General features: G+C 37.8%; 2 protein-coding genes across 3 annotated transcripts in view; both read right to left on the reverse strand.

Moving 5' to 3' along the window:
* Nucleotides 1-1,763: 1,763 nt before the first annotated feature.
* Nucleotides 1,764-2,867, reverse strand: LOC108973063. Its single transcript, XM_018940078.1, has 2 exons — nucleotides 2,669-2,867; nucleotides 1,764-2,275 (listed from the first exon to the last, which is right to left on the reverse strand). The coding sequence occupies exons 1-2, from the start codon at nucleotides 2,669-2,671 to the stop codon at nucleotides 1,838-1,840; spliced, it is 441 nt and encodes a 146-aa protein (XP_018795623.1). The 5' UTR covers nucleotides 2,672-2,867; the 3' UTR covers nucleotides 1,764-1,837.
* A 4,216-nt stretch (nucleotides 2,868-7,083) lies between these two features.
* LOC108973068 (5'-nucleotidase domain-containing protein 3) overlaps nucleotides 7,084-13,765 on the reverse strand; it is a 34,447-nt gene continuing 27,765 nt past the window's right edge. The window contains exons 2-8 of one of the 2 annotated variants that reach the window (XM_018940083.1): nucleotides 8,728-8,903; nucleotides 8,432-8,659; nucleotides 8,069-8,364; nucleotides 7,828-8,014; nucleotides 7,638-7,778; nucleotides 7,420-7,571; nucleotides 7,084-7,349 (exon numbers count right to left, since the gene is read on the reverse strand). In XM_018940083.1, the coding sequence (XP_018795628.1) occupies nucleotides 7,145-7,349; nucleotides 7,420-7,571; nucleotides 7,638-7,778; nucleotides 7,828-8,014; nucleotides 8,069-8,364; nucleotides 8,432-8,659; nucleotides 8,728-8,903 (1,385 nt within the window). In that variant the 3' untranslated portion in view covers nucleotides 7,084-7,144. Of the gene's footprint in view, nucleotides 7,364-7,419; nucleotides 7,572-7,637; nucleotides 7,779-7,827; nucleotides 8,015-8,068; nucleotides 8,365-8,431; nucleotides 8,660-8,727; nucleotides 8,904-13,765 lie in introns of both variants that reach the window. The other variant, XM_018940085.1, reaches the window with a different exon arrangement.

The following is a 13,765-nucleotide window of genomic DNA, read 5'->3' on the forward strand; positions in this document are numbered from 1 at the left end:
TTGTAATTTCTGTTCCACGTACGTTCTCTTGTGCAAAGCTTATATTGAAAAGTGTAATTCGCAAAGACTTTGCATATAATTATACTGTTCCGTTCCACAAAAACTGTAAACTCTATTTTAGCAAAGCAAAATTTGATAAGTTTGTCAAAAATTTGCAAGGTAAATGATCGCTTTGCAAATTCATATTATCATAACTAGTCAAGCTTTCAAAATGTTAAGACGTGAGTTTTTGTTCGACAATAGTGAAGACGCGGTTAAAGCTAGAAATTATAGAGACCGAATTAATTTTTCGGGACTGCAAAATTTCAATTTTAAAGAGTGCTTCCGTTTAATTCCGTTTAAATCTGTTGAATTCTGAATACAACTCTGCAAACCAATCCTGTACTCTTATACTATACATATGTACATAACTTGTCTATGTACTATAGAACAGTAAATTAGATCATACGATTGTTACAAAAACGGCGGTCTGAATAAATGCGTTAATAATATCAGTCACGAGTTTTTCTTTCTCTGCGCGAAAACTGTTANAAACCAATCCTGTACTCTTATACTATACATATGTACATAACTTGTCTATGTACTATAGAACAGTAAATTAGATCATACGATTGTTACAAAAACGGCGGTCTGAATAAATGCGTTAATAATATCAGTCACGAGTTTTTCTTTCTCTGCGCGAAAACTGTTACAAAATCCAATCCAATATTTTCTTTTAAATAATGTTGGACAAAAATTAGAGCACAATACACAGCGCAGTTATGCTTTGTCGGCTGAAAATCAGCTGCTACTGTGCCTGCATTGGCTCGGAAATGGTTGCCAGTACCATGGAGTCGCAGCTTTGCATGGTGTAGCAAAATTCACAGTTTTCAGAACCATTCATAGAGTTGTCGACATTATAATAGACGTTTTATTTCAAAAAACAGTGCGATGGCCCGATGATGTCAGTGGTATTGCAGAAAAGTTTTTTTCTGATGAGTGGATTCCCTTCTGTGTGTGGTTGCATTGATGGCACAATCATTAAAATTGATGCACCTCCATTACACGAGGAAGGATATGTTAACCGGCATGGAAACCACTCATTGAATGTGATGATGATATGTGGGCCAGACTACACATTTTACAGTGTAAATGCAAGTTGGCAAGGGTGTTTTACTTAATTCGGCTGTAAGTCAAAGATTTGACAATGGATGGAGACCATTTCCGGATGCTGGTTGATACCACCATTACGCCGAAATCCCAATAATCCTGCTGAAGAAGTTTTCAATCGTTGTCACAAAAAAGCACGCCGCATAATTGAAAATAGTTTTGGCATTCTTAAAGAAAGATTCCCGTGTCTAAATTATTTGCGACTAAGGCCTGAGTTTGCAGGAAAGACAGTCATAGTTTGTGCCATCTTACGAAATATTGCCTGTAGCATCGGAAGGAGTAGTGAAAATATGCAACCCACTGAAGACACTGACAATGAAAGCGAGGAATTGGATGAAAATGCTGAAGAAGAAAATGATGCCCTTAATAATATAGATCAAGAGAGTGGAATGGAAAGGGTTACTTCCCTGCTACAATACTTTACCTAATGCCAACTATTATAGTATTGTTTTAAAATAAAATTGGTGTTTTGCCCATGACCTTTTTCCACTGCAAAAGCGTTGTATCTTTTTGGGGCATTTTGAGGGTTCGAGATTAAGGTCTCAGAGAATAAATAATAAAGGAAGTAGTTTTGTATTTATTTACATCATTTTATTAATTTCAGAGCTTTTTTGTTTTTATCACAAATTATTTCAAAATAAAATGTTTAGAAATCAAATACACACAGAGGAAAATTAGCCTTTGGTAATCAAACCTCCTCAAATAACAGACGCGATACATTTTCTGTTTCTGCCGTTGCAATTCCTAGTGTGATGGCAGAGGGTGGAAGTAGGAGCTCCCTCTCCAGTTTTAGGCATTGAAGTTTCCGGTAGTAAACCTCAACCTCAAGGAGCTCCATCCGGCATTTTTGCTCTCTATCCAAAGTTTCACTTTGAAACTTGGTAGAGCGCTTCCTCTTTCTTGGGTTTAGAGGTGATTTGGCAATTGTTTCTTCTGAAATAGATATTCTGGAATCATTCTGAGCTGACGGTAGGTTTTCTGAGTTGCCATAACTTTCTGGCAAATTCAAACCATCTACCACAGCTGAATCTGATTCCAGAATATCGAGGATGGCCAAGTCAGCTTCATCCATTACTTTGTCCTTCCCACCTCCGGATCCAGTATTTCGGGCGTTATCCCTTTTACTCTGCAAATTAACAAAATTAAATTCAACAAAATACAAAAAGTTTCTCGTGAAAAACCGGAAGCTCGATTTTGATTTTAAAGCCATGGTTTCTTGGGCAAATTTTCTTAGAATTCATCGTAGCTTACGATTTTGATAACCGCTTGGCGAAAAAAATTTACCCACTCTAGTACACATAACAATTAGTAATATTTTGGTTAAACCGGTTGTTATCAGCAAGAGTTGTTGATTGAGTGCACTGTTAACTCACAACAACAATGTCTATGATGGCGTTTTTTTTGTTGTCAACAACATGCTTGTTAGTTATTAGCAATGCACAATACAAGATTTCCAACAACAACAAATGATGCAAATATAATTATTTGCTATGTGTAGGCAATAAATTGTTATACTTACCATTGTCCGGCTCTTCCAGAGTCCAAACAAACTGTCCCTTGCATAGGTCCATGTTTTTTGTGCTGACGCCAGTTGTAGGGATTGGGCTTTTTTTAATACATCCTCCCATGCTGCCTGTTTATCTAATTTGTTAACCTTCACAAAGAAATGTATATGCTTGAAATTTACAATTATTTATTTAAAAAATACTTACTCTGTTGTTTTGAAAACTAGCAAATAAAATGCTTTTTTTTTTGCTTTTATTACATTTAAAACAGCAAGTTTTTTTTCAATTTGTATTTTGCGGCTCATTTTAACAATTCATATAAAGCAATGCAAAGTGAAAAGTGATGAGACAGAAATGCAAAGTTGATAAAACGCTTTGTGGAACACTTTGCAAACTCACTTTGCAAGAGAGTGCAAAGACTTTGCCAATAAAGCGCAAAGTCTTTGCACTGAGCGGAAAGAGCGTAAAGTCTTTGCCAAAATATGCTCAATGCAAAGTGAGATTCGCAAAGAATATTGTGGAACAGAAACGCTTTTCACTTTGCAGTACAATATCAATTGATAAGTGCAAAGTGAAAAGTTGATAAGTTGTTTTGTGGAATAGGGCCCTGCTCGTATGCATTCCTGCGTTGTCTTGTTAAAAAGATAAAGATTTTTGCGGATGATTGTGTATAAAGGGTAGCAAGAAGGATATGTCAACGGTACTGTCCTAGAATTTGACAATGCGTGCAATATCAGAAATGAGTCACCGCCGAAATTGCGCCTTGTATAATATCTATGTTCTTTTCGAACTTTTTCTCATTGGAAAAAATCACCTGGGACTAATGGTAAAGTTTTTTGGTAAGCGCATTGTCGGCTTTGCCGCAACTGTATTATTCTAAATTTTACTTTTCTTAATCTTATCTGATGCCACTTTATTCATGTGATATCGGGCAAAACTGAGACGAGAGACCTTATGGTGTGGTTTCAAGAGAGACGTTTTCTGCATTTGCTTATTTACAATGTTAGGATCTCGTTTCACCACACGACAAACTATTGAAACAGATGCACAAATTTTGTACTCTCTTTTAACTTTCCTTATTGACGTCGTTTTATTGGATAACTGTCAGAAAAAGTTCTCTGGCCGTAATTTTCTTTGTTATTCAGGTAATTACAAAGCAATGTTACCGACAAATTCCGAGCAATGGCGCGATTGGTCAAAGCCAAAATATGCTTTCATTACACAGTACAACAGCTAATCTGGGGGATGAGAAATTCCAAGCTAGGGTGATGGTACTAGGTCAGTATAGTAAAACCCTCAAAGGGTTTGCGTTCGTATGTATCAGTTTTTTTTATGACCTTATGACCCCTTTTTTCCTTATCTTGATGTTTTTTCGCTTAGTTGTAAACTAAGGAATTTCTCACCCCAAGACAATAATCCCAAAAATGTTTCACAGTGTTATAACTATAACTGGCACTGATCGAAATGTCTTTATAGGAATGAAACACATTTTTCAGACGATTCTGCTTAGTACCTACAATAGTAGGAAAAGTACCGTTAAAAAAAAGCATGTTTTTATAGGATTGTACCATAGAGCTTTAAAATAACATCACTCGTTTTTGGAATGTGAACATATTTTTTCTGTAAATATCTGAAACAAAGTGTATATCTTTATATAATATGTATATAAAAATTACGTGTCAAGTTGTATGTTCGCAATTTTAGTAAAATTTAGCACACTGTGTCCAGTTCGAACCAACTTAGAAGATAGGATACTAAAAGAAATTCATAAATAAAAATTACAGTGATAGCTCTATTAAATGGACGCTCTATTAAGCTAGCTCCTTTATCTGTGAACATTATTGATGTTTTTAAGTTCTATTTAACGGACAACTCTATTAACTGGAAAGAAATGCTGGCAACAAGACCTTGAGAAAGAAGTCTTAAATTCGTATTTGTATAAACATATTCAGAATTAAACCTCAAAACAACGACAATGATTGAATAGTTCATTATATGAATATCACAGCATCGCTTGGCCGAATCCACTAGCTAGTACTTACATATGTATTGAAGTGTAGTACACTTAATTTTTGATAATGCATACGGTACTACAAATACAATATATTATTTATTTTGCATATTTATACCTATTCTTGAATTCCTTTATTATATGGATTTTAATAACATATTAATTTTTTTTTTTTAATTCAGAGCGGACATTAGTTTTGGCCGGAATAATAATTTGTCACTGCGTCTTCCACTTGATCACTCAATCAGAGATACGGACTACTTTAGGACTTTTACAACTGACTGTCTCATCAAATTAACACCTGTTGCGCAGCCCATAATTATATATGTGTATATATGTAAAGGTAATAAATAATGTATGTAATAAGTTATTAATATTTATTTACATGGTAAAGATAACAAACCGCTAACTAAATTAAATATCTAACTGAAAAAGCCAGGTCCTTCTCCACTTGGTCCTTCCAACGGAGTGGAGGTCTTCCACTTCCTCTGCTTCCCACGGCGTGTACAGCGTCGAATACYTTCAGAGCTGGAGTGTTTTCGTCCATYCGRACAACATGACCTAGCCAGCGTAGCCGCTGTCTTTTAATTCGCTKAACTATGTCAATGTCGTCGTAYATCWCGTACAGCTCATCGTTCCATCGAATGCGATATTCGCCGTGGCCAACGCGCAAAGGACCATAAATCTTTCGCAGAACTTTTCTCTCGAAAACTCGCAACGGCGACTCATCCGTTGTTGACATCGTCCAAGCCTCTGCACCATATAGCAGGACGGGAATTATGAGTGATTTATAGAGTTTGGATTTTGTTTGTCGAGAGAGGACTTTGCTTCTCAATTGCCTGCTCAGTCGGAAGTAGCACCTGTTGGCAAGGGTTATTCTGCGTTGGATTTCTAACGAAATTATCTACAACTTCAAAGTTATGACTGTCAACGGTGACGTGAGTGCCAAGTCGCGAGTGCGAGGACTGTTTGTTTGATGACAGAAGACATTTCATCATGCCACCATTCCCACCATACCCATTTGCTTTGATTCCTTTTTTAATCTGAAAAAAGCCGAATTCACGGCTCGGATGTTGAGGCCTATGATATCGATATTATCAGAATAAGCCATCCGCAGTACACTTTAATAGAAGATTGTGAATGCTCGATTAAGTTCTGCATATTGAAGAATTCGCACAGTAGGGAGTCGCCTTGTCTGAAACCTCGTTTGGTATCGAACGGCTCAGTTCACACAGCCGTATTATGCGATATGGAGAAAGTTATCCCACCATAGTTGGCACAGATTGTGGGGTCTCCCTTTTTGTGGATATGGGCAGACCACACTTAAACTGCACTCACTGGGCATGCTTTCGTCCGATCATCTTCAAACGGGTAATTGCTATTCAAACTTTTTCATGGTCAGGCCATGGAACATCTGTTCCAGCGTTATCGATTGGGGATTCGGGATCGGGTTCGGCTTTTTGTTGTACTGTCACTGCCGTTCAGCAGGCTAGAGAAGTGTTCCTTCCATAATTTTAGTGTGCACTGGGCATCAGTTACTAGATCGCCTTTGCTTCGGTTTTGAAACATTCTGTTGGTCGCTGTATTTTTTCGTAGAATTTTCGAGCATTACCCCTTGTCGGCCAGCTTGTCAAACTCTGCATACTCACGCATTTCGGCCTCTTTCTTTTTCTGTCTGCAAATGTGTCTCGCTTCCTTCTTCGAGTCTGGTTGGTGGCTTTTCGATTCGGAAACAGCCAGGTAACTTGATGTGTTTTCTCATGTTGTTGTTGTTGTAACGGCAGAAATTATGATTGAATTGAATTGAGTTTTCTCATGCTGGAATCTAGTACTACAGATGACCATATTTCGGGCCCCGACGAAGTCGATCAGCCTCAACCCATTTGGGGATGTTTCCTCATTAAGGCTTAATTTACCGACTGTTGTGCCAAAAATGCCTTCCTTGCCCACCCTGGCGTTAAAGTCGCCAAGCCCGATTTTTAATACCAGTACTCGGCGACGGAGTCTCTCTCCCACTATGAATCCCACACCAAATTTGCCCACCTTTATATGGCCACTGTAGTAAATACTTCAAAGGACCTACTCGCCTCAGTCCTTGACCCGTCCATCAGATTTCGCGGTAGTCGGTGATGTCAGCCGTTACCTCTACCGAGGACATCATCTAGCTGGGCAGCGACACCTTCCTAATTAAGGGATCGGACATTCCCGGTGCATACCCTTAAATTATATTTGCTTACATATGGCTCAAGCAGTCTCACAACTTCCGGTTTTGGACCAAGTATCCTCTGGGTAGCTAGAAACCATCCGTTTGAAGGCGAGCTAAAGTGAGAACGCGAAACATCCCCTCCACAGGGTTGTACGCTGGGTTTAGGATTTGGGACCCACCACGTAAAAAAGACTACCAATGGAAAAAAGATATATATAGGTAAATATTTTAATTAACAGTACTTTAACCTCGTTTATAAACTAAGGACAACATTTACATAAAATACGAAATGTATTCATGTGGCATTACACCTCGCCGAGGATAAAAAGTATGAGAAACAGAATAATTCGCTAAGTTTGTTATATCACTAGTGTAAATATCAGCAAAACGAAAAAGACGTCGTGAAAAATACGTTGGATTGTGATATGTCCGAAAAACACTGCCAAACTGCTTGTTGAAAACCATTTTGGTTTGGTTCCTATAAAATTAATTCTATATTTGCCAAGTACCTTGGTAAAATACTGTCATAATTATTCAAAAATTCGTACCTAAGCATATCCCGTTCCGATTGCCATTTTTCTAAACAAATTTTTGCAGGTTCACATTCATAATCCTGAATTTCTTCTATGAGATGTGTTAGCATTTGTAGCCAATTTGCATTTCGTTTGAAATTAACATTGTTAAGAGTTTCAATCTCGTGCTATTTAAAAGGAGTATGGACAAATCTCAAAAATAAGAATGATACAGAAAAATATATATTTTATACCGTGAGTTCATTTATAATTGCACCAGTTCTCCAACCATGCTCTAATGTTACATCAGCTAAATCACTATAGGGATGATCACCAAAATATAGTACATTATGACCACGCCACCCTGTTAAATCTTGCAGTTGTTTTACGGTTCCCTGAAAAGGAAACTCTTATGAATTTATTTTTTAATAATTGCCATATTACCTCATAATATATTTTTCCCTTTTCCAATTTTGAAACCCGATCCCAAACATGTGAATTGGTTGTTTCATCATATAATCGGATGGGACGTGAATCATCTGTGAAAAATTTAGGTTTTCGTGCTTGAACTATTATAACGTCAAAATGTTCGCGCCACTTGTCACCGACCAATAAAGCCATCCCACAATTCCTGTTCACAAAAACAAATTTAATAATGCATTTGGTTATACTATACAATGCTTACACAAAAGAAAATGGACTATTTGTTACAAGAAATAGTTTTTTGCCCGCATTTGCCAACTTTTTAAAATATTCAGGTAACCGAGAATTTTTCTCAATATAATCTCCTACATTTTTCATAACGATTTCGTGCATAATCGGATGACAAGATTGCACTGATGATTTTATGTCATGAAATAGAATTTCGGGATTGTAGTCGATATGATTTCTTTCAAAATACTCGGCTACATTGCATAAAAGACACATTTCGGGAACAGAGAACAAGTCAGCTAGCTGAACCATTTTCGCCTTGGCATTTGGCTTAAAATCATATAAAACAAAATGGGGATTTATATGTTTAGATATACTTAATTCTAGACTTAACTACCTGGTGGTTTTTTGATTGGCCCTCAACATATGCGATGGGTAAAATTCGATTTCTATAAAGCTTTAGTACTTCTGAATCAGGGATTTTTGTGAGTCCACGATAAACAGACTCCAACTGTATTTGAAGAAACGAGTCTAGCTTTAAAAGCAAACCTTTTTCAATATCATAATGAAGGCCACGCACTGCAAACCGTGGAATGTACTCCAATTTAGAAATATTTTCGGGATACTGAAATAGTACTATTATATTTACATACCCATACAAATGCGAAGAAGTAGTTTAGTAATAATACGTACCTTAAATTTTTGAATTAATCTATCGCGGCCCAAATTGTATAGCAAATCGTGTAAGCAAGGTTTATAGCACGCGAGCGTGTAGTCGTAGTCGAAACCATACACATCAACTTCCTCCAAATCCAGTTCATTGTTGGCAAATACACCACAGGGATTAACATCCTTCGGAAGTTTCTTAGCTGTAAAAAATTTGTAAACATTCTAAATATGTATAGGTATATTATGACATTATAGACATACAGAGGTGGCAGACTAATTAGTTCATGCTCCCATATGACTAAAATTAACAGAACAAATAAAAATATCGGGAAGAATTGAAGTATAGCTATACAGCAACACTTCTTAAATAATCTTCAATAAAATCAGTAATAATAAAAATATACATAATAGAAGCATAAGGCCGGCCAATTCAGCAATGGAATTGCTTGATTTTGAAGCCACTGAATCACAGACCTTGAGTTATGGCTGGGCGCATTGTTCTGTTGGACAACTGCGGGGGTGTATACAAATAACGGTAAGTTCCAAAAACAGTACGAGATGATTTTCAAGTAAGTTCTGGTAAGCTACTGAATCTAGCTTGCCCGTTATCTGCACTATAGCACCAACACCATACTTCGTAAAGCAAGACCGCACCATAACAGCCCTAACAGACGACAGCGATAATTTGCATTAACGAGCTTAATTTACATTTACTTGAGCATTTGACGCGACAGTGCTAATTTACATTCTTCTTCGGCTGGGGCCTAGTAGCCAGTGCTGCGATTTCATGTATTTATATAATAAATATTTTATTGTATAAATGATTATAAAATAAAAATAAAATAAATAAAAACATTCTTCTTCTTAATTGGCGTAGACACCGCTTACGCGATTATAGCCGAGTTAGCAACAGCGCCCCAGTCGTTTCTTCTTTTCGCTACGTGGCGCCAATTAATCTTTTAATTCGCTGAACTATGTCTGTGTCGATTCCCCTTCCACGGGTCATTCACACAATACGCTCGATAGAACCTTATATGCGATGTTGAGGAGGCTTATCCCACTTTAGTTGGCAAGAATTGGGCATAGCACACTTAAATTCCAATCGTTGGGCATGCTTTCGTCCGACCATATTTTACAAGGAAGCTGATGCATGCTCCTTGTCAGTTCTTCACCGCCGTGTTTGAATAACTCGTCCGGCAATCCATCGGCCTCCGCCGGTTTGTTGTTCTTAAGGTGGGTAATTGCTATTCGAACTTCTTCATGGTAGGGCAATGGAACTTTTGCTCCATTGTCCTCGATTGGGGAATCGGGTTCGTCTTCTCCTGGCGTATTGCGTTCACTGGCATTCAGCAGGCTGGAGAAGTGTTCCCTCCATAATTTAAGTATGCTCTGGGCATCGGTGATTAGATCACCTTTTGGGGGTTCTACAAGAGTATGCTCCGGTCTTGAAACCTTCTGTAAGCCGCCGCATTTTTCGTAGAATTTTCGAGCATTACCCCTGACGGCCGGCCATATTTTCAATATTATTAACTTTTTCGCACAATTTTTTCGCATTACAATCAATTATTGCTTTTAATTTCGCGCTATTATCCTTGAACGTAGTTAATAATAAACGTATTTTTTCGTTAAATTTATATTGATTTTCCAAAAGTACAGAAATTTCTGTTAATAACTTCTCTTATTCATTTTTATTTCACTTATTTTTTTAATAAATAAACAATTTTCACAATCAGCTGTCTAAATGCTCAATTCTGCCGTTTGTCACCATAAAATATTAATGCGCATTATCTTTGCTCGTCTGTCAAGGCTATACGTTACACTATTTGTAACTCCAGAACGGCTGAACCGATTTGGCTGAAAATTGGTAGGAAGGTAGCTAAGAACAAGGGGAGGAACATAGCATACTTTTTATCTCCTTATGTTTAAAGTCAATACAAATCATAAATAAAAAAATTATATTACTTCAAAAAAAAAAAAATTATAATAATAAATAAGTAAAAAAATAGAACAGCACAGAGCTTAGTTATAATGACTGTTCCTCTTGAAAAAGGCTGCTTGTTTAGGAGAAACCCGTCAGAAATTTTTAATATCACACAAAAAATGGCTGATGTCAAGGCATTGAGGCTACTTTACCAGATTATGGGCGAAGGAGGGAAATGCATTCATATCAAACTAAACGCGACACCAAACATAACAAAAACTATCCGAACAACAAGTGTTGATAAAAAGGACTATCATAATTTGAGTTGCACAGATCTTTGCAATACTTAAACGGAAACGATGAAGTAAATGCTTGCAATTTCAAACAGATCCTTCCTCAAAAATAATACAATTGTTAAATTTTGGGAATGATAGAATGTACCAAATACGCAGTGCAAATAACTAGCTCAGTAATCACTAAATTAATACTATATCACCTGCATGCCAAAAGACTGATGCTACAACCTTGCCAACCGACTTCTTCGTCTTTACACGCTTGAGACCCGGTTCATAATATGTAGTCCACAAGGCTGACTTTCACAAGGCTGAATTTACGATTTGAGAGCACTCAAACACTCCACATAATCAGTTTTTCGTTGTTTCTATTGGATTATAAACTCACGCGGCATCCACTTTGCATAGAACTTTCGCCTCTTTAAGGGCCTCCACTGCCTTCAATGTCCTCGGTGTGCATTTCGCCTCTTTCCAACTTAGCAAATCTCTTTTCAACGAATGATTTCCCTGGTGCAAAACCCACATTCAACATTAGGGGGATTCTCTTGCTCTTGCTAATCCCCCGCATGGTGAGCGATTTGGCTGTCATTTTACATAAAGGCATATTTCGGCATTAAATTGTTGAGGAAGGTAAGTTTTAAATAGATTTTATACAGTTTGTAAGAATGAATGCAGAAGTTTCGCAAATTCACAATAATAATGCACAATACTAATTCTCAATAAATTGACCAAATAAGCCGTTCATATATCACTATATTCTGCAATGGGTGCTCTCTTGGCCGTGGATATTTCGGTGTAGGATTTTTGCATTTCGTGTCATCGTGCAATCTTACAACACCAAGGGAATCCCCCTATTATTTTTCAACAGTATTTTCCCCCTAAATCTCAGCGCTTTATTACCACACGAAGTGCTTTGTAAATTAACACAAGTTGCTTCACCCAAATATATTATCCTATATACCTATCTTTTAAAGGTACGATCTGTATAGAAATTGGAAATTGACTGAGACACAATGATCCAGATCAATAACAAATAATATTACAAACTGTAACTTATGCACTTTATATGTTCTAAAAAAAAGCTAAATGCAGAGTGGATACTGAATTAAAGGCTGATGAATGCGAATAGGCTTCAGAAGTGTTGTTCGGCGCCGATTCGTGTTGAAACGGCGATTACATTTAAAAAATTTTTAGCACAAATATGGATATTAATAGGTATAACCTTAAGTGTAATTTTTTCCCGCGCTGTTCTATGGGATAAAAATTAATAATAGTTATCACAATAGCGGAATTTGGAAATGTGTAGCAAGTGAAATGAACTTTCAGAAAAAATATTAATTCAATTTATTCTAGTTTATTTTGGCATATTACACGTTGAATGCATTTCCTTGCTCTTTAAAGTTGCTCTTTTAACCCTTCTGTTATGTTAATAAAAAGTTGCACATGTGATGTTAAGGTCACGGCATGACCTGGTCGGAGTTTTGTAAGAGTATCCTATAAAAACCTTATAATTTTAGTTGTTTTCTAATATTCCTTAATTTTACTGACTACAAATTGAGTTTGATTTTAACATTTCATAGTTTTATTTATTATAAATTTATTTTGTTATTAACATTTTTTAGATTTTTTGATTATTTCCGACAACTTCTTGGGATGGTTTTCAATAATGTTTTTGTTATGAGTACAATACAGTAACTACTATAACTTTTTAAGAATGTATTGTACAATGGTGACTTGTCCATAAAAGAAGAAACGACCGCTTGGTACTGCTAGTCGTTGTTGTTGTTGTTATAACGATTATCAGTCCCCGTTGAGATGGTGAGGGTTATCAGTGTTGTCGTCGATGTTATCTAACGGGAGGCCCAGGAAACATGCTGTTTCGAAGGGGTCGGACCAAAGGGAAAGGGGTGTTAGATGGGTGGGGTTGGTTGGGCATGCAAAGAGGTGGYCAGTGTCATGCGGAGACTCGTTGCATGCAGGAGATTCGTTGGGTATGTTAGGGTCTATTCTGGATAAGTAGGAATTTAGCCTGCTACAATATCCAGAACGAAGTTGCGCAAGGGTCACTCGCGTTTCTCGCGGCAACTCGAGCTCTTCGTCTGCTATGGATGGTGATTTGACTCCAAGTACGCCATTCACGGAGAGGGAGTCGGTGAAGGTGTTGGTGGCTCCACTGTGAATGGTGGTCAGTGCCTGTCGGAAGTCTGTTGCGTCCGAGGTCCTGTCGGCGTATTGTTCGATGTCGTCGACGTGGTCAAGGAATGACCTCTTGATGCTCCTAGGAGGCGGTTCCGCTCCAAGCAGGTGACTGCAAGGGTGATTTCTACGAAAACATCCCAGCAGGAACTGCTTGGAGAGGAGTTCGTWATGCTCCTTAACTGGGAGCATAAGCGTCTCACKGTGTAGGTGTTCGATGGGAGACATCAAGAGGCATCCCGTCGTAGTCCGGAGTGCTGTATTCTGACAGGTCTGTAGTTTCCTCATCTGCGTGCCACTGCATCCAGGCGACCATATAGGTGCTGCGTACTTAAGGACCGGCCGGCCGATTGCTTTGTAAGTTGCCAACAACGTTTCTTTGTCTTTTCCCGATGTGCTGCCGGCTAGCGACTTGAGGATTTTGTTGCGGCTCTGTACTTTGGCGATGATCGCGGTTGTATGCGGAGAGAAAGAGCATAGACTGTCGAAAGTTACACCTAAAATCTTAGGGTTATTAACAGTCGGGATTTTGACGCCGTCGACTGCAATGTTAAGTTCCAGTCTATACTCCTTCGTCSAGTGTGTGAATATGGTCGCTGTGGATTTGGTAGGGGAAAGTTGGAGGTTCCGTGCAGTGAGGAAACGAGAAAGG

The sequence above is a fragment of the Bactrocera latifrons genome, unplaced genomic scaffold (assembly GCF_001853355.1).
Source record: "Bactrocera latifrons isolate USDA-ARS-PBARC rearing strain unplaced genomic scaffold, ASM185335v1 scaffold_450, whole genome shotgun sequence".
Lineage (NCBI taxonomy): Eukaryota > Metazoa > Arthropoda > Insecta > Diptera > Tephritidae > Bactrocera > Bactrocera latifrons.